Source organism: Leopardus geoffroyi, chromosome B1, assembly GCF_018350155.1.
Source record: "Leopardus geoffroyi isolate Oge1 chromosome B1, O.geoffroyi_Oge1_pat1.0, whole genome shotgun sequence".
NCBI classification, from domain to species: Eukaryota; Metazoa; Chordata; class Mammalia; order Carnivora; family Felidae; genus Leopardus; species Leopardus geoffroyi.
The window spans coordinates 172806447-172824808 of record NC_059327.1 but is presented as its reverse complement, the minus strand read 5'-3'; the positions used below and the strand labels follow the sequence as shown (position 1 = coordinate 172824808).

General features: G+C 38.8%; 1 protein-coding gene across 3 annotated transcripts in view; it reads left to right on the top strand.

Moving 5' to 3' along the window:
• Positions 1-18362, top strand: part of WDR19 (WD repeat domain 19) — a 116140-nt gene that overhangs the window by 46948 nt on the left and 50830 nt on the right. For all 3 annotated transcript variants that reach the window (XM_045474999.1, XM_045474998.1, XM_045475000.1), the window contains exons 15-20: positions 2104-2253; positions 6996-7143; positions 7268-7472; positions 9717-9876; positions 10072-10182; positions 12907-13016. In XM_045474999.1, the coding sequence (XP_045330955.1) occupies positions 2104-2253; positions 6996-7143; positions 7268-7472; positions 9717-9876; positions 10072-10182; positions 12907-13016 (884 nt within the window). The remainder of the gene's footprint in view (positions 1-2103; positions 2254-6995; positions 7144-7267; positions 7473-9716; positions 9877-10071; positions 10183-12906; positions 13017-18362) is intronic.

The window sequence follows — 18362 nt, the reverse complement described above, 5'->3', positions numbered from 1 at the left end:
ACATCTGGATTAGTTCCAGTTTTTGAATATTGCAAATAAAGCTTCTGTAAGCATTCACATACAGGTTTTTATGTGAATAAGTTTTCACTTCTGAGTAAATGCGAAGTTAACACTCACATCCACTGTAATGGCTATAATCAAAAAGTCGGATAATAACAAGTGTTGGGAGAGATGGAGAGGAATTAGAACTCTTATACACTGCTGGTGGGGATGTAAAATGGTGCAGCTACTTGGGAAAATACTCTGGCAGTTCTGTAAGAGATTAAACAGAGTTATCTTATGACCCAGGAATTGCACTCCTGTGTATATACCCAAGAGAAATGAAGATATATGTCCACATAAAACTTGTATACCAATGTTCATAGCAACATTATTTATAATAATCAAAAGATGGAAACAACCCAAATGTCCATCAACTGATAAATGAACATATGGCTTATCCATACAATGGAATATTATTTGGCAATAAAAAGGAATAAAATACTGATACCTACTACAAAGTAGATGAACCTAAAAAACATCATGTTTAAGTAAAAGAAAGCAGTCACAAAAGACCACATATTGTATGATACTGTGTATATGACATGTCCAGAATAGACAAATCTAGTGATAGAAAGTAGATTAGTGGTTATCTAAGACTGTGGGGAGAGTGGGATGGGGTTGGGGAAAATGAGAAAGATTACTAAATGGGGTTTCTTTTTGAAACGATGAATTGTTTTAAAATGAATTGTGATCAAGCATTATACAACTCTGTAAATTATGCTAAAAACCATGGAGTTCTACATTTTAAGTGGGTGAATTACATGGTATATGAGTTATACCTCAATATGCTATTATTTAAAATAAAGTACACACATGTTTTAAAAAAAGGAAAAGCCCCTCCCCCGTTCATGCTCTGTCTCTCTCTGTCCCAAGAATAGATAAACGTTGAAAAAAAAAAATTTAAAAAAAAAAAAAAAGGGCGCCTGGGTGGCGCAGTCGGTTAAGCGTCCGACTTCAGCCAGGTCACAATCTCGCGGTCCGTGAGTTCGAGCCCCGCGTCGGGCTCTGGGCTGATGGCTCAGAGGCTGGAGTCTGTTTCCGATTCTGTGTCTCCCTCTCTCTCTCCGCCCCTCCCCCGTTCATGCTCTGTCTCTCTCTGTCCCAAGAATAGATAAACGTTGAAAAAAAAAATTTTTTTTAAAAAGGAAAAGGATCAATTAGGAGTATCTGGGTGGGTCTATCTTTATTCCGTTCCAGTGACCTATGTGTCTGTCCACTCACCAATACTACACAGTCTTGGTTACTGCAGGTAAAAAAAAAAACAAAAAAAACAAAAACTTGCAACTGATTAAACTGATTTTCCCACTTTATTCTTTTTTTATTCAAAATTGCTTTAGCTATTATAGTTCTTCTGCCATTTTCATATAAATTTTAGAATAATCTTGTTTATATCTACAAAACATCTTGAGATTTTTATTGGAATTCTGGTAAAGCTGTATATGAGTTGGGGAGAATTAACATGTTTATAATGGTGAGTCTTCCAATCCATGAACATAGTATACCTCTCCATTTATTTAGATCTTTTTTGATTCTTTCATCTGTTTTATAGTTTTTAGCAAACAAATCCTGTGTACATTTTGTTAAATTTATACCTAAATATTTCAGGGTTTTTTTTTGAGAGATTGTAAATGATAATATATTTCTAAATTTTGGTATCTACAGTTCATCGCTAATATATAAAAATACAATTGATTGCATCAGGTGGTTTGTTTTTATTTTAAATTTAATTTTCTAATTTGTCTACCAACAGCAAAATATTTTAAAATAACAGGGTTTGAAAGTTATTCTTAAACTGTAAGGATATTTCTTATAATTATAGTGGAAACATCTGAAAATCAGTTATGCTTTAATATCACTGAGAATGTTAGAACTAATTGTTGAATTAAATGCACATTCTCATTTACTGTCTCAGGTCTGTACCTTTACATATAGTAAATAATTGTTGTAGACTCTTCCTACATGAAAATATGGTATACTTTCTCTTAAAATTAGGAAGTATGTTTAAGTGCTAAAAGTATTTTTTTGACAACCTTTATATTTCTATGACTGGATTTTTTTTAGACTGGTGTCATTCAGTATTTCTACATTGAAGACTGGCAATTTGTTAATGATTATCGACACCCTGTCAGTGTGAAAAAGATTTTTCCTGACCCAAATGGGACCAGATTAGTTTTCATTGATGAAAAAAGTGATGGATTTGTCTACTGTCCGGTAAGTCTGGAAGATTTTTCAGTACTTATTTTTTTTAATGCAATATACAAAGAAAAGTGTGGGATTTTTTTCATTTTTATGCACTTTATTTTCAATATTTTAAGAATATCACTTTTATAAGTTACATAAGCATATAATTTTCATATGGTCATTGTTCAGTTTGAGTCAATATTATACTAATGTTTAAAATGAGTTCATTAAGACAGTTGATTAAAAGACAGAGATTACTTCTTTTTTGAGGATTTGGTGAAATCTAAAATTATCTGCAACTGATACCTTTCTAGGGAGAAAATTTAGACTATTGACTTAATTCCTTCACGATTATTAGTATATTCAGATTTTCTACTTCTTCTGGAGTTAATTTTGTGATTATTTCTTTATGTTTCATACTCCTTTTCTTTAGTGGTAGAAACAGTTGTTCACGGTATTGTGTTTTATAGATAGATAGATAGATAGATAGATAGATAATTTAAACCCAAGTTAACATATAGTGTAATAATGATTTCAGGAATAGAATTTAGGGATTTATCACTTACATATAACACCCAGTGTTTTTAATATATATTATATATAAAATCATTTTCTCTTATGCAGTTCAAAGATGATAGTACTTTGTTACCGTGTTTGTGATCTATTTCTACAACTATACATCAAGAAAACTTTTTCTGGGGCTCGTGGCTGGCTCAGTCACAACACAACTCTCCAGCTCAGGGTTGTAAATTCAAGCCCCACACTGGGCATAGAGATTACTTCAAAATAAAATCTTAAAAAACAAATGAAACACTTTGTCCAATATTCTGCAGTTTTTCATAGTGTCAGTACCAGAAAGATTTTTTTTTAATGGAAAAATAATTATATCCTATACCACTTTAACCTGATTCACTGCACAATATTCCAATATATCTTCGTGTACATGACCTTTCTCTCCAGTTGTGCAATAAGGTTCAAAGGGCAGGGACTCCTTTCCACCCACCTTACTTGATTTTCCTCTTGCCTTAAAGATTCTGAACACAAAGGAAAGGCATTTTTTTCATAATTAAAAACAGATGGACCCTTTTTAGATCAGTTACTCTGCTTTTTACACATCCTTAACTTTTTTGGGAATAGATTAGCAAAAGAAAATGTGATTTTACATCTTTTACTTGGATTTTTCATTTCCCTTTGATATCCAGTTAATGATTTAGTATGTCCTTGGTCACAGTCCACACAGCCTACAGCTGTTCTCAGACATGTCTCAATAGCCATTCCCCTGGTGCCTTCCTCCACCTCACTAGCCACTAGGTGAAGACCACTTTGCCCTCCCTGTACACTTCACTAGATGCTGAGACTTCCCGCCTTCTCCTTCTTTTCCTTTCCTTTCTGCCTGTCTTTCTCTTTCTTTAATTTTTTCTTTTTTTCTCTTCTTTCTTGGATAAATAGAACAGGTTTCCACAGGAGTGCTTGCATTATTTAAGCAAAATTCCTAAGGTGCCAGTTCTTACTCAACCCGTTCCTCTCCCAGGGAAAAATGACATAAATAGAAAGATAACCTTGAGTTCTTTCTACTTGATAAGGAAATTCATCCTGTACAGATCTCCCTTCTGTAACAGGGCACTCGTTCGAGCTGCCTTGCTTCCCCATGTGGGTTCCCCGTGGGTGGAAACTGCTGCTGAGAGCACCTAGAGGGTAGGCGGGTAAATCAGGGATCTGACAGGAGCTGGAGGCAGAATGGGGTTTGGCTGCTAGGGAAAGGCTGAAGAGTAAGAGTCAGAAAGAGCCGATGCATTTTTCTTTCTCCTTTTACAGTTTTCCTTTCCTTGATAATTTTTGTTAAAGAGGTTACATGGCCTTTCTCGTGGAGTTGGTTTGAGGTTTCAGTGAGTTGATTTTTCCAAACCTGTGATTGGGCACTTGGTAGCCATTTAGCAGGTGTTCGTTAAAGCCCTGCCTCTTTATTGCTTTACCACCCTTCAACCCCTCAAGTTCCAGAATTATCTCACTTGTTGCTGCCCATTCCAACTCCTGTTTCCAACTCTAACTTGCAGCCCAGCTAAGTGTTAAGAAAAAAGTCCTGGTAAAACAAAATCCACACAAAAGACTGACTGTATGAGAGCACAGGCTCTCCCACTCTGACCTGTGGGTGGGTATTTGCTTTTATCCAAATTAAGATCTCACTGCTAGGGTAACAGTTATGTGGTTGGGCACAATATCTGAGGGGAGTGTAGTGCCCACAGGAGCGAATTCCTCTTTTAAATAACACCAGACGATCTTCCACAAGTAAGGCCAGTGTGGCAGGGAAGGGAAAGGAAGGCTTGTGGTGTGGGCCTTCCCCTGCCACCACCTAGGGCACAGGAGGAGGCTGTGCGGAGGCCCCTGGACTCGAGACCAGGTTGCTGTGCGTTTGATTTGATTTGAGCACTCAGCCTGTCATAGTGTGCTGCTGCCATGCAGCTCACTTCTCTATTCAACTTCAGTGAATTTGAGAGAAATACTGCTCCTGCGGTGTGCATACATGAGAATAAGGAACAATTCAGACCATCGCTCTTCCTCTTTAAAGTTCTTACATTTACCTGTAGGTTCCCTTCGTATGTATATTCATTCAACCGATTTTTCCTCACTGGGTGCATGGTGAGGAAGTGACTTATGTTGTACAATAGAAGTGGGAGAGATGACACTTTTCTTACTAATGAATGCCCTAATAAAACAGCCTTGTCCCCCCATCACTCTCTGGAAGCCCATGAAGGGTGACTTGTGATATATTATGGAAAATTCGTAAATACGTTGCCCTTGAGAGAGGTGGTAGAATGCAGTATTTAAGCGTACGGACCTTGAAGACAGACAGACAGACCTGGGGTTAAGATTAGTAATAATAACAACAAATATTTTTGTGCAGAATACTCCTTACATATATCAGTTATCTCTTAATCTTTATAGCAACCCCAGATATATTCCCATTTTTTAAGTAAACTTTATGCCCAACATGGGGCTCTAACTCATAACCCCAAGATCAAGAGTTGCATGCCCTACTGACTGAGCCAGCCAGGCTCCTTGGTAAATACTCATATTATTGGCCATTTTACAGGTGAAGAAACTAAGGCATAGAAAAGATAAGTAACGGGGCACCTGGGTGGCTCAGTCAGTTAGGCGTCCAGCTTCAATTCAGGTCACGATTTCATGGTTTGTGAGTTCAAGCCCTGCATCGGCCTCTGTGCTGTCAGTTCAGAGCCTGGAGCCTGCTTCACATTCTGTGTCTCCCTCTCTCTGCCCCTCTCCCACTCATACTCTGTCTCTCTGTCTCTCAAAAAATGAATAAATGTTAAGAAAAATGTTTTTTAAATTAAAAAAAGAAAAAGAAAAGACAAGGAACTTGCCCAAGGTCACACAGTCATGAAATGGTATATGTGGTATGAGCCCAGAGTGGCTTCCTCCAGAGCTCTCACTTTAATTGGATTCCCAGTTTCACCGTTTATAAAATGGGTACAGTTCTAGTACCTACTTTGTAGGTTGCTATGTAAAAACTAAATGGGATGATGTGCATAAGGCTTGTAGTACAGTGTCTGCCGTGTAATAAGAACTCAACAAATGTTTACCCTTTAAAAATTCTACCACCAGTCCAGTGGCCCTGGTGTGCACATCCGCACAAACCAAGCATCAGTGTAACATAGTGGTTAGAAGCATAGACTGGAGCCAGACTGCCTGCTGGGTCCAAATCCTGACTCTTCAACTTACTAGCCGTGTGACTTCGGACAAATTCCTTGGTGCCTGAGTTTCTTCATCGGCAAAATGGGCATAATAATGCCCATCTTGTACAGTGTGAGGTTAGAATTAAATGAGGTTACGTACATATAAGTAATTAGCACAGTACCTGGTAAGTAGCGCTATTTGATAGGAATAGAATTAGAACTACGTACAATTTTACATTTTTGATTAGGTAATTTTTTTAAGAAGATAAAAAGAAACAGGTGAAATTCATGTTAATATGTTTAACCCAATATTATTATATCAGTATGTAATCAATATAAAGTACTGAGACGTTTTACCCTCTTGTCCATCCTAGCTCCTTGAGACCTATTGGATAGTTTACACTTACACACATCTCAATTCAGACTACACACGTTTCAATGTTCAAATAGCTGCATGTGGATGTTACACAGTGGCTACTATGTTAGACAGCCAACTCTATAGTATTGGTTATTATCTGCAAGAATCTTCTATTTCATTCTGACTCTGAGAGGAAAATAGGGTAGAGAGGAGGTGGGTATTTCTCAGTTTCACATTCAGGATATTATATAAGCCTGTCTGCCAAGGCCAATAGCTTATATCACTAACAGTACATTTTCAATTTATTAGAATGCATTATGGAGAAGTTTTTTGAAACAAAACAGACCCAGTGGAATTTATTTAATTTTCAGATATGTATGAGTTAATTTGTTCTATATACCAGGGATTGAAAATTTTCCAAACACCAGTGTGTTCATAGTTTAAATTTCTTTTGTCTTGAGCAGCTTCAATTTTTTTTTTTTTTCCTTAAGCTGAAGCTTTGTGTCCAGACTTACAGTTTTTCCCGAGTTCAACAAGTTTTAGGCCAAGCCAGATCTGGTACAAGAATCGGGAAAGGAACTTTCCTTCCTGTTACGGTTGGAGTGTTGTTGGGTTGAATGCGTTGGGAAAACTATGCCAACCACGGCTGCAGACAGGCTCCTACCAAGGCAAGTGATAACAAAGTACATGCTTGGGGCAAATCTGTAAATCCTGTTTTGTAGGTCAATGATGCTACCTATGAGATTCCAGATTTTTCACCAACCATTAAAGGTGTCCTTTGGGAAAACTGGCCAATGGATAAAGGTGTATTTATTGCTTACGATGATGATAAGGTGTACACCTACGTCTTTCACAAGGACACGATACAAGGTACTTAATCACCTTTTTGTACAATTGTCATTAAATTTCCATGACAGTGAAATTAAAACCTTCCTTTCTCGTTTTTGTGCTGAGTTTTCGCTTTTAGCATTAAGATGTCTATTTTAAAATACAGGATCCAAGGTGATTTTGGCTGGAGGCACCAAAGTTCCCTTCTCGCATAAACCTTTGCTGTTATATAATGGAGAGTTGACCTGCCAGACACAGAGTGGAAAAATAAACAACATCTACCTTAGCACCCACAAGTTCCTCGACAGTTTAAAAGATGTGGGGCCTGATGAACTGAGGCAGATGCTGACGCGGACTTTAATGCTAAAAAGGTAGGGCTCCAAACACTTCTCTGGAGCTTCTCATTTGCTTTTGTGATTTTAAAGGCCAAATCCTATTGAAAGAGATGGGCATAATCGTATTTACTTTGTTTACTTTACAGGATTGTTGTGAGGCTCAGATAAGATAATGGGTGTGAGAATATGTGTAAATTCTAAAGGAAGTCCTGTTGTACTAAGCCCTTTAGAACGAAGAGGTTTCTCATCACCCAAATAGCAGTTATTGTGAAATTCTAATAAACCTCATTATTTCAGCAGTATCTTAATGTCATCATAAGAAGTTTGGTTTTGCCTAGCTCGTAATTTTTTTTTTTAATCTGATTTTTCCTGTTACCTCTTAGGGCTTTTTTGAGTCTTCCTTTGTGGTTCTGACCATCTCTTAAATGTTGCTGTTCCTCAGCGTCCCATGATCTCCCTCTTCTCTTCTCTAATCATTTTTCCTGAATGAACCTCCTCTACTTACATGGCTTCAACAACATTCATAAGAGGCTGACTCCAAAATGTGCATCTTTTGCTTAAACCTGTATTTCCCACTGCCTACCAGTTGTGTTTTTGGGAGTCCACAAGCTCCTCAAACCTTCTCTGTTTAAAACAACTCATCTTGCCTTGCCTCTTCTTTTCGCCCAGTCCTTATCACGTGTGCACCTGTCCCAACACACACACCTACACCTGCATACACATATACACCAGACCCTTTTCTCCCCCACCCCCATACTTCTCCCCCACCCCCACTAACTCGCACCCTCACTTGGAATAATATATGACGTCACCACTTCCCGCCTGCTCTCTCTGTGATAGCCTCATGACAGTCTCCTCTATTCTCCACACACTTTTGAAAATCTGAATCTGATGCTCTCACTCTCCTGCTGGAGATCCTTCCCATTGCCTTGAGGAAGAAATCCCTACTCCTCAGGGACCTCAGCATGACGTACCGGACACTTGATGATTTAATGCCAGCCTCAGCTGTCCCCATTCTTCCACTCTCTGTTCTGCCAGCTGCTTGAATCTGATGTTTTTCATGATTCTTTGCCTTGGCACATACAGCTTTCGCTTCCTGGAACACCCTTCTCCTATGTCTGTATGCAGAAACTCCTTATTCTCCACATTCAACAGAGCCCTCTCCTGCTCCAGGATGCGTTCCCTGCAGCCCCGTAACCTCTGGCAGGCTGGTTGGGGGCCTTTCTGGTGGATTGCCGCAGGGCAGTATACACAGTGGTTTAGAGTACTTCCCCCCTACCCCCACTGCTGTGTGACAGGCTAGTCTTGTGAGGTTTCTGAGCTTCACTTTTCCTCATCTGTAAAGAAGAAATAATAATATTCCTTAGTGGAGAGGGCTGTTAGAGTAATCTAGTGAGAGAGTTTAGGCAAAGCATTTAGCACAGATTCACATATCACAAGCCTTCAATGACCTGTGTCATACTGTGTCAGAGTCGTCTGTTGACTTACCTGTCTCTTCCACCTTCCCCAATTATGACGGCCTAAAAGACAGTGACTGTGGGCTTGATCTTTGTATCTTGGTTCCAAGCTCAGTTTTTGGCACAGAACAGGTGCTCAGTAAACGTGTGTTGGCTGGGAAAATGCATGGGTGAACAGATGGATGGATAGATATAATATATTCATTAATGCAGGGGTCCCACAAAAAGTTCAACTGGCATTTATGGTCATGTTTTGACCACAAGTCAGCAACCTTTCTTGTTATGGGCCAAATGGTAAACATTTCAGGCTTTAAAAGCCATGGGATCTCTGTCACATCTACTCAAGCCAGCCATTGTAGCACAAGAGCAGCCAAGACAATCCATAAAAATGGACCGAGCGGCCTTGTTCCACTCAGACTTGGGTCACAGCAGCAGACAGCTGACTGTAGGCCATAGTTTGCTGGCCTCTGTTGTAAACTTCCAAATATGTAGGAGTAGAGAGAGTACTGTTATTAGTCTCATGTGAGAAGAGAAATAATTTTCATCTCTGTGTGAAATAAACCCAAAAATAAACAAACAAAAAGAGTTAGTTGCTAATGAGGGAGGGTGGTTACACAGCATAGAGTCAGATTAGTAAAAGAAGTTCAAGAGAAAGCATTTATCTGTATAATAAAGGAAGACAAGTTTATGTAGTTTTTGATAACTTGGAAATGATGATTACAGATGAAGAAATGGTTTGCAAATTTATCTGAGATGTACCCTGAGCATTGCCAGTTAGGGGACGAGTAGAGCTCCCTGATTAAATCCTGTGCTCAAATGCTAGGTTTTCTGATGCTTGGGAAATATGCAAGATTCTGAATGATCACGCTGCCTGGAATGAGCTGGCCGGAGCTTGTCTCCATCACATGGAAGTGGAGTTCGCAATCCGCGTCTATCGGACAATCAGAAATGTTGGCATAGTGATGTCCTTGGAACAGATAAAGGTAAACGGCATCTCATGAGAATTATTAGTTAGTATTTAAGTGGTATTTATTCAGTCATTTTAAGTTTCTGACGTTAATCGTACCTAACTCATCAGCAAGTTAGTCGATAGACCATTACCACTTCCTACTAAGCAAAGGCTTTAAAAAAAAAAGAAATTCTGTATTTGTTCTCATTAAAGCTGCTTTTACTTGTAGGGAATAGAAGACTACAATCTTCTGGCAGGACATCTGGCCATGTTTACTAATGATTTCAACCTGGCCCAGGACCTGTACCTGGCATCCAGCTGTCCCATTGCTGCCCTGGAGGTATGGTGGCAAATAAGGATGGGAAGAAAACGCAAAGGGGATCCCTTTTTGTGTAGTTAAAATTTCTCAGCACCAGACACCACACACCTTCTCCTTCCTAGAATTTAGACATTTTGGCTTTAAGAACCCCTAAGTATTCATTAATTTCAAAACTACTTTCATTCTGTGTTCTGTGGAGCCATAAAAGGCATGTTATTTTAACATTACCAAATAATTTAAAGTCTGTGTCCAAAGAGAACAGATTATTAAATTTATAAAAATGTACACAAATGAAAACAGTCACCATGTATCTAGAGCTCACATGGTGCCAGGCACTTTTCTAAGCACTTGACATATTTTTACTCCTTTAACCCTCCCAACAATCCCAGCGGTTAGTTACCTTCTCTATTTCCCAAGTGGGGAAACTGAGGTACATGTATCTTTTACTTGCTGTATGAGATTCTCTCGTGTGTCAAGAGGTACACTGAGGACTAGTATACCACCATTAGTTTCCCAGAGGTGAACATTGCAGGGGAAGGACTAGGACAGAGGGAAGGACCTGGCTCAACACAAGGAAGAAGTGGTTAAATGGAATAGCAATTATTGGGCTCTTGAGTTCAGCTCAGGTCATGATCCCAGGGTCACGGGATGGAGCCCCATGTTGAGTTCCGCACTGAGCTTGGAGACTGCTGGATATATTCTCTCCCTTCCTTTCTGCCCCTCTCCATGCTGGTGCTCTTGTTGAGATGAGATGAGATGAGATGAGATGAGATGAGATGAGATGAGATGAGATAAAAAATAGAGTTGCTGTTAGAACATGAACTCTAGGGTCAGATGTGTCTGGGTTCAAATCCCAGCTCTGTGTAATGTTCTACAAGTTATTTAATCTTTCTGTGCCCTAGGTCCCATTTTTTTAAATTAGGGGTCACAGTATCTAGCCTGTAGGGTTACTGTAAAGATTTCAAAATGAGACTAGATCTCTGGAATAGTGCCTGACCAATAGTAAGGACACAAAGTGGTAGCTGTTGTCATTGTTAACGTTATCTTACCTCACGCCAGCATTTCCATAACTACTTAGAGGAGGGGTTTTGAAAACGCACTTGCTGTTAGTTTTACTACTTCACTTTTTCAAATTGTTCCACAGAAAATTTTCATAATTTTAAGTGAACTAAATTTAAAAATGTTAGATAATTTTATAATATCATTTGTGATAATAGGGGACACCCTGAGAAAATTTCAAAATTTGGACTGATAGGCACTGAAGTAGGAATATAGTTCACTCTTATGTGGATCCTAAGAAACTTAACAGAAGACCATGGGGGAGGGGAAGAAAAAAAAAAGTGAGAGAGGGAGGGAGCCAAACCCTAAGAGACTCTTAAAAACTGAGAGCAGGGGCACCTGGGTGGCTCAGTCGGTTGAGCGTCTGACTTCGGCTCAGGTCACGATCTCACGGTTCGTGAGTTCGAGCCCTGTGTCGGGCTCTGGGCTGATGGCTCAGAGCCTGGAGCCTGCTTCCGATTCTGTGTCTCCCTCTCTCTCTGCCCCTCCCCCGTTCATGCTCTGTCTCTCTCTGTCCCAAAAATAAATAAACGTTAAAAAAAATTAAAAAATAAAAACTGACAGCAGTCTGAGGGTTGATGGGGGTGGGAGGGAGGGAAGGGTGGGTGAGGGGTATTGAGGAGGGCACCTGTTGGGATGAGTACTGGGTGTTGTATGGAAACCAAATTGACAACAAATTTCATATTAAAGAAAAAAAGGAATATAGTTGTGATATGAGGGCAAAAATGTCACCTTAGCCCTTCTGCATTTAGTTGTGGACTCTTGTTGTGTGCTACGGGATTTGTAAAGGATTTGAAGTGATGACTGACTTCCCAGTGGAGAGGGGTGATTAACCTGTCGTCCCTTTAACCTCACTTCGAAGGCTGAGGAGTTAGCTGGGTAAGAGGTCAGAGGCACCGCCCTACTGCCCAGCTCTGCCAGGTACTAGCAGTATAACTTGCTATACTAGCCTCTCTTTGCCTCAGTTTCTGGATTTCTAAAATAAGTACAATAAAAGTTCCTTGCAAAAGGCTTGCTAAGGAAAAGTAAATAAGTTAATGCCCTCAACTAGCACCTGGCAAAGAATAGCACTTGAAAAATGTTAGCTATTATTCATTCCTTACAAAATGTGAATACAGTGAGGAGTAAACTCTAAAAGATTCTTTAATAATTAGTTTATGTTTGGAATTATGTGCCAGATGCAGATAAAAGATCACAGGAACCAGGAGGAAAGACAGGTTCACATTTTATATTTATGTTTGCTATTATTCATGTTGTGAAATAGCTTCAGATTTTCTCAGAAAATAACATCAATTCCTATAGTAAAGTATTTCTCATTTTTTAAATTATCTCCCCTCTAACTAGAAAATTAATCTTGATTGGGTTAATTTTTATTTAATTTTTCCCAATTGATAAAAATTAAATACTAAAGAGTAGTATTTTGTTAGGGAAGACTGAATTTTGGAGGACCACACACCATCGTAATAGTAAGATGTTTTTGCTCCCCAAGACCAATTATTACCCCCTTGGGAGCTCTATCACTCCCACTGAGGCTGTATGCTATAATAATACATTATCCTTACCAAGATCAAGTTCCACTTTTTAAACAAAAAGCTTTTTCAATCACTTCTAGTAAAACTAGCATTGTATGGTGACTGTGCATAATAATGTGTTCATTTGAAATTAAGGTCTTTCTCTTCCCAATAGATGAGAAGAGATTTACAGCACTGGGACAGTGCCCTGCAACTGGCCAAGCGGTTAGCCCCAGACCAGATACCATTTATATCAAAAGAATATGCTATTCAGCTTGAATTCACGTAAGTCCTTATCTTTATGTTTTTCAGTCAGTAGCTAGCTACTGAATATCTTCAATTCCAAACTGCCATTAATTAGAAGGCCCTCCACTGATTTAGTAATTGCTAATGGGGACAGGAGGGAAGCTGTATTAATTGTACTTCCAAAAAATGTTTTTTCTAACGAAGTCTCGTCCAGGCCTTTATCCACTTTCATTTTCAGGATCAAAATTTAAGTTTGGGTCTAAGCCTTTCCTATACTTAGAGTCTAAATATTGTTTTGAATCACATTTGGCCAAAACAGTTATACGTAGCATCAAGGTGATGTACTGCTTTTCATAGCCTATGTTCATGATCTTGACCTCTTTGAACACTTCAAGGATTTGCAGTGTAATTTCAGGTCGTGTGGAAAAATATCAGAATTGGGGCACCTGGGTGGCTCAGTCAGTTGAGCATCCAACTTCGGCTCAGGTCATGATCTCACTGCTTGTGAGTTCAAGCTCCACGTCATGCTCTCTGCTGACAGCTCAGAGCCTGGAGCCTGCTTCAGATTCTGTGTCTCCCTCTCTCTCTGCCCCTCCCCCGCCTCACACTCTGTCTCTCTTTCCTTCAAAAATAAACATAAAAAAAATTTTTTTTAATAAATAAATAAAGTGTTCAAAATTTCAACTTAGCATCACCTAACTGGGCTTGCCCAAAGAAAACCTGAGGCTTCTGATGAAGAAATTGTTACCCCTGTTGTCAAGAAACATCCTAGCTGTGTTGACATAATGGGGTCCAAATATTAGAAATTTCCACTTAGAATGAGCACTGGGTGTTGTACGGGAACTAATTTGACAATAAATTATATTTTAAAAAAGAAAGAAAGGAAAAAAGTAAAAAATAAAATAAAATACAAAAAGAAATTTCCACTTAGAAACATTGCTGACCACACAGCCTGGGCTGTCCAGAACAATGTTTTCAATCAGCAGAACAGTTTGTCTTCCAAAAAATCCCTGGTGCACTAACATGTGAGGAAACTGGGTGAACTGGGTGAGGCCTAGAGAGTTGGATGACCTGCCTAAACTGATATGGTAAAGCTCAGGCAGAACTCAAATAATGCCATTTTTAGAGCTGATTGATTTATTCTGGAGGCGATGTTTTCTCAGAGGAAGATGGATCTCCAAGTGAGTTTTAGCCAAACATCACTGATTCATTCTCTCCCAAATAATAAAAACAAGATAATAAATAGGTCTTCTGGATATGCAGACCCATGTTAGCATCAGTTATGGGAGTATTATTATTTATATTATGTGTAATACTTTTTATCTCAGTAAGAACCAGGGCCCTCAGTACTATAATCTGAAGCATGTTCCTTAATTTCTACCCTGATCCTTTCAATACATATTCTACTTATAAATATTGGGCCTTTGGAAAATACATTCATTTTTACGGTCACATGATTGTCATTAATGCCCTAAAGGCGATAATCAAAAGCGGTCTATTCAGAAGACATGAACAGACATTTCTCCAAAGAAGACATACAGATGGCCAACAGACACATACATGAAAAGGTGCTCAGCGTCAGACATCATCAGGGAAATGCAAATCAAAGCCACAGTCATCTCACACTTGTCAGAATGGCTAAAACCAAACAAGTGTTGGCAAGGATGTAGAGAAAAAAGAGCCTTCGTGCATTGTTGATGGGAATGCAAACTGGTACAGCCACTGTGCAAAACGGTATCGAGTTTCCTCAAAAAGTTAAAAATAGGAATACCCTATGATCCAGCAATTCCACTTCTGGGTATTTACCCAAAGAATATGAAAACACTAATTTGAGAAGATATGTACCCCTATGTTTATTGCAGCATTATTTACAGTAGCTAAGATACGGAAGCAACCCAAGGTCCACCGATAGATGAATGGATAAGGAAGATGTGGCATATATATACAAAAGCATATTATTCAGCCATACAAAAGAATGAAATCTTGCCATTTACAGCAACATGATTGGAGTTAGTATAGCGCTAAGTAAAATAAGTCAGAGAAAAATACCATATGATTTCATTCATATGTGGAATTTAAGAAACAAATGGGAAAAAAAAGAGACAAACAAAAAACAGACTCTTAATTATAGAGAACAAATAGATGATTACCAGAGGGGAGGTGGATGGGGGCATGGGTGAAATAGTTAAAGGGATTAAGAATACACTTATCTGATGAGCACCGAGTTGTATATAAAATTGGTGAATCACTATCTGAAACAAATGTTAACACTGTATGTTATATACTGTAATTAAATTTTTTTTAAAGTAGCCCATAAAGAGTAATCTCTTTGACATGAGCCATAGGAACATTTTTCTAGGTATGTCTCCTTTGACAAGGAAAACAAAAGCAAAATTAAACTATTGGGTCTACACCAAAAATAAAAAGCCTTTGCAGAGTGAAGGAAACCATCAACAAAACTAAAAGACAACCTATGGAATGGGAGAGGATATTTGCAAATGACATATCTGATACAGGGTTGATATCCAAAATATATAAAGAACTTCTATAACTCAACACCGAAAAAACACAAATAATCCAGTTAAAAAATGGGCAGGAGACATGAATAGATATTTTTTCAGAGAAGACATACAGATGGCCAACAAACACATGAAAAGATACTCAACATTACTCATCATCAGAGAAATGCAAATCAAAACCACAATCAGATATCATCTCACACCTGTCAGAATGGCTAAAATCAAAAGCACAAGAAACAAGTGTTGGTGAGGATGTGGAGAAAAAGGAATCCTCTTATACCGTTGGTAGAAATGCAAACTGGTGCAGCCACTCTGGAGAACAGCATGGAGGGTCCTCAAAAAATTAAAAATAGAACTACCCTATGACCCAGCAATTTCACTACTAGGTATTTATCCAAAAGATACAAAAATACTGATTTGAAGGGGCACATGCACCCAGTGTTTATAGCAGCACTATTAACAGTAGCCAAATTATGGAAAGAGCCCAGATGTCCATCGACTGATGAACAGATAAAGAAGATGTGGTATACATATACATATGTATATGTTTACATATACAATCAGCCATCAAAAAGAATGAAATCTTGCCATTTGCAATGTAAATAGATGGAGCTAAAATGTATTATGCTAAGTGAAATAAGTCAGAGAAAGACAAACACCATGAGATTTCACTCATGTGGAATTTAAGAAACAAAACAGATGAACATAGGGGAAGGGAAGGAAAAATAAGATAAAAACAAAAAGGGAGGCAAACCATAAGAGACTCTTAACTAGGGAGAACAAACTGAGGGTTGCTGGAGGAGAGATGGGCGGGAGATGGGCTAGATGGGTGTTAAAGAGGGCACTTGTGATGAGCACTGGGTGTTGTATGTTATGAATCACTAAATTCTACTCTTGAAACCAATTCTATACTATATGTTAACTAACTCAAATAAAATCTTGGAAGAAAAAAAATAGATTACCATATGATCCAGTAATCCCACTACTGGGTATTTATCCCCCCAAAACTGAAAACACAAATTCACAAAGATATCTACAACCCTACATTTACTGTAGCATTATGTACTGTAGCCAAAATATGGACGCAACCCAAGTGTCCATTGATAGATGAATGGATAAGGAAGATGTGGTATATATACACAGTGGGATATTACTTGGCCATAAAAAAGAATGCAGTCTTGTCATTTGCAGTATCATGGATAAATCTAGAAGGTATAATGCTAAGTGAAGTAAGTCAGAGAAAGACAAGCACTATGTGATTTTACTCATTTGTGGAATTTCAGAAACAAAACAAATGAAAAAAAAAAGACCAAAAAACATAATCTTAAAAATAGAGAACAAACCGGTGGTTGCCAGAGAGAAGGTAGGTGGGAGATAGGTAAAGAGGATTAATGGCACAAAAACAGACACATAGACCAATGGAATAGAATAGAAACCCCAGAACTAGACCCACAAACGTATGGTCAACTCATCTTTGACAAAGCAGGAAAGAACATCCAATGGAAAAAAGACAGCCTCTTTAACAAATGGTGCTGGGAGAACTGGACAGCAACATGCAGAAGGTTGAAACTAGACCACTTTCTCACACCATTCACAAAAATAAACTCAAAATGGATAAAGGACCTGAATGTGAGACAGGAAACCATCAAAACCTTAGAGGAGAAAGCAGGAAAAGACCTCTCTGACCTCAGCCGTAGCAATCTCTTACTCGACACATCCCCAAAGGCAAGGGAATTAAAAGCAAAAGTGAATTACTGGGACCTTATGAAGATAAAAAGCTTCTGCACAGCAAAGGAAACAACCAACAAAACTAAAAGGCAACCAACGGAATGGGAAAAGATATTTGCAAATGACATATCGGACAAAGGGCTAGTATCCAGAATCTATAAAGAGCTCACCAAACTCCACACCCGAAAAACAAATAACCCAGTGAAGAAATGGGCAGAAAACATGAATAGACACTTCTCTAAAGAAGACATCCGGATGGCCAACAGGCACATGAAAAGATGTTCAGCGTCGCTCCTTATCAGGGAAATACAAATTAAAACCACACTCAGGTATCACCTCACGCCAGTCAGAGTGGCCAAAATGAACAAATCAGGAGACTATAGATGCTGGCGAGGATGTGGAGAAACGGGAACCCTCTTGCACTGTTGGTGGGAATGCAAATTGGTGCAGCCGCTCTGGAAAACAGTGTGGAGGTTCCTCAGAAAATTAAAAATAGACCTACCCTATGACCCAGCAATAGCACTGCTGGGAATTTATCCAAGGGATACAGGAGTACTGATGCATAGGGGCACTTGTACCCCAATGTTCATAGCAGCACTCTCAACAATAGCCAAATTATGGAAAGAGCCTAAATGTCCATCAACTGATGAATGGATAAAGAAATTGTGGTTTATATACACAATGGAATACTACGTGGCAATGAGGAAAAATGAAATATGGCCTTTTGTAGCAACATGGATAGATCTGGAGAGTGTGATGCTAAGTGAAATAAGCCATACAGAGAAAGACAGATACCATATGGTTTCACTCTTATGTGGACCCTGAGAAACGTAACAGGAACCCATGGGGGAGGGGGAGGAAAAAAGGAAAAAAAAAAAAAAAAGAGGTTAGAGTGGGAGAGAGCCAAAGCATAAGAGACTGTTAAAAACTGAGAACAAACTGAGGGTTGATGGGGGGTGGGAGGGAGGAGAGGGTGGGTGATGGGTATTGAGGAGGGCACCTTTTGGGATGAGCACTGGGTGTTTTATGGAAACCAATTTGGACAATAAATTTCATATATTATAAAAAAAAAAAAAAAAAGAAAAGAAAAAAAGAGGATTAAGAGTACACTTATTGTGGATGCCTGGGTGGCTCAGTC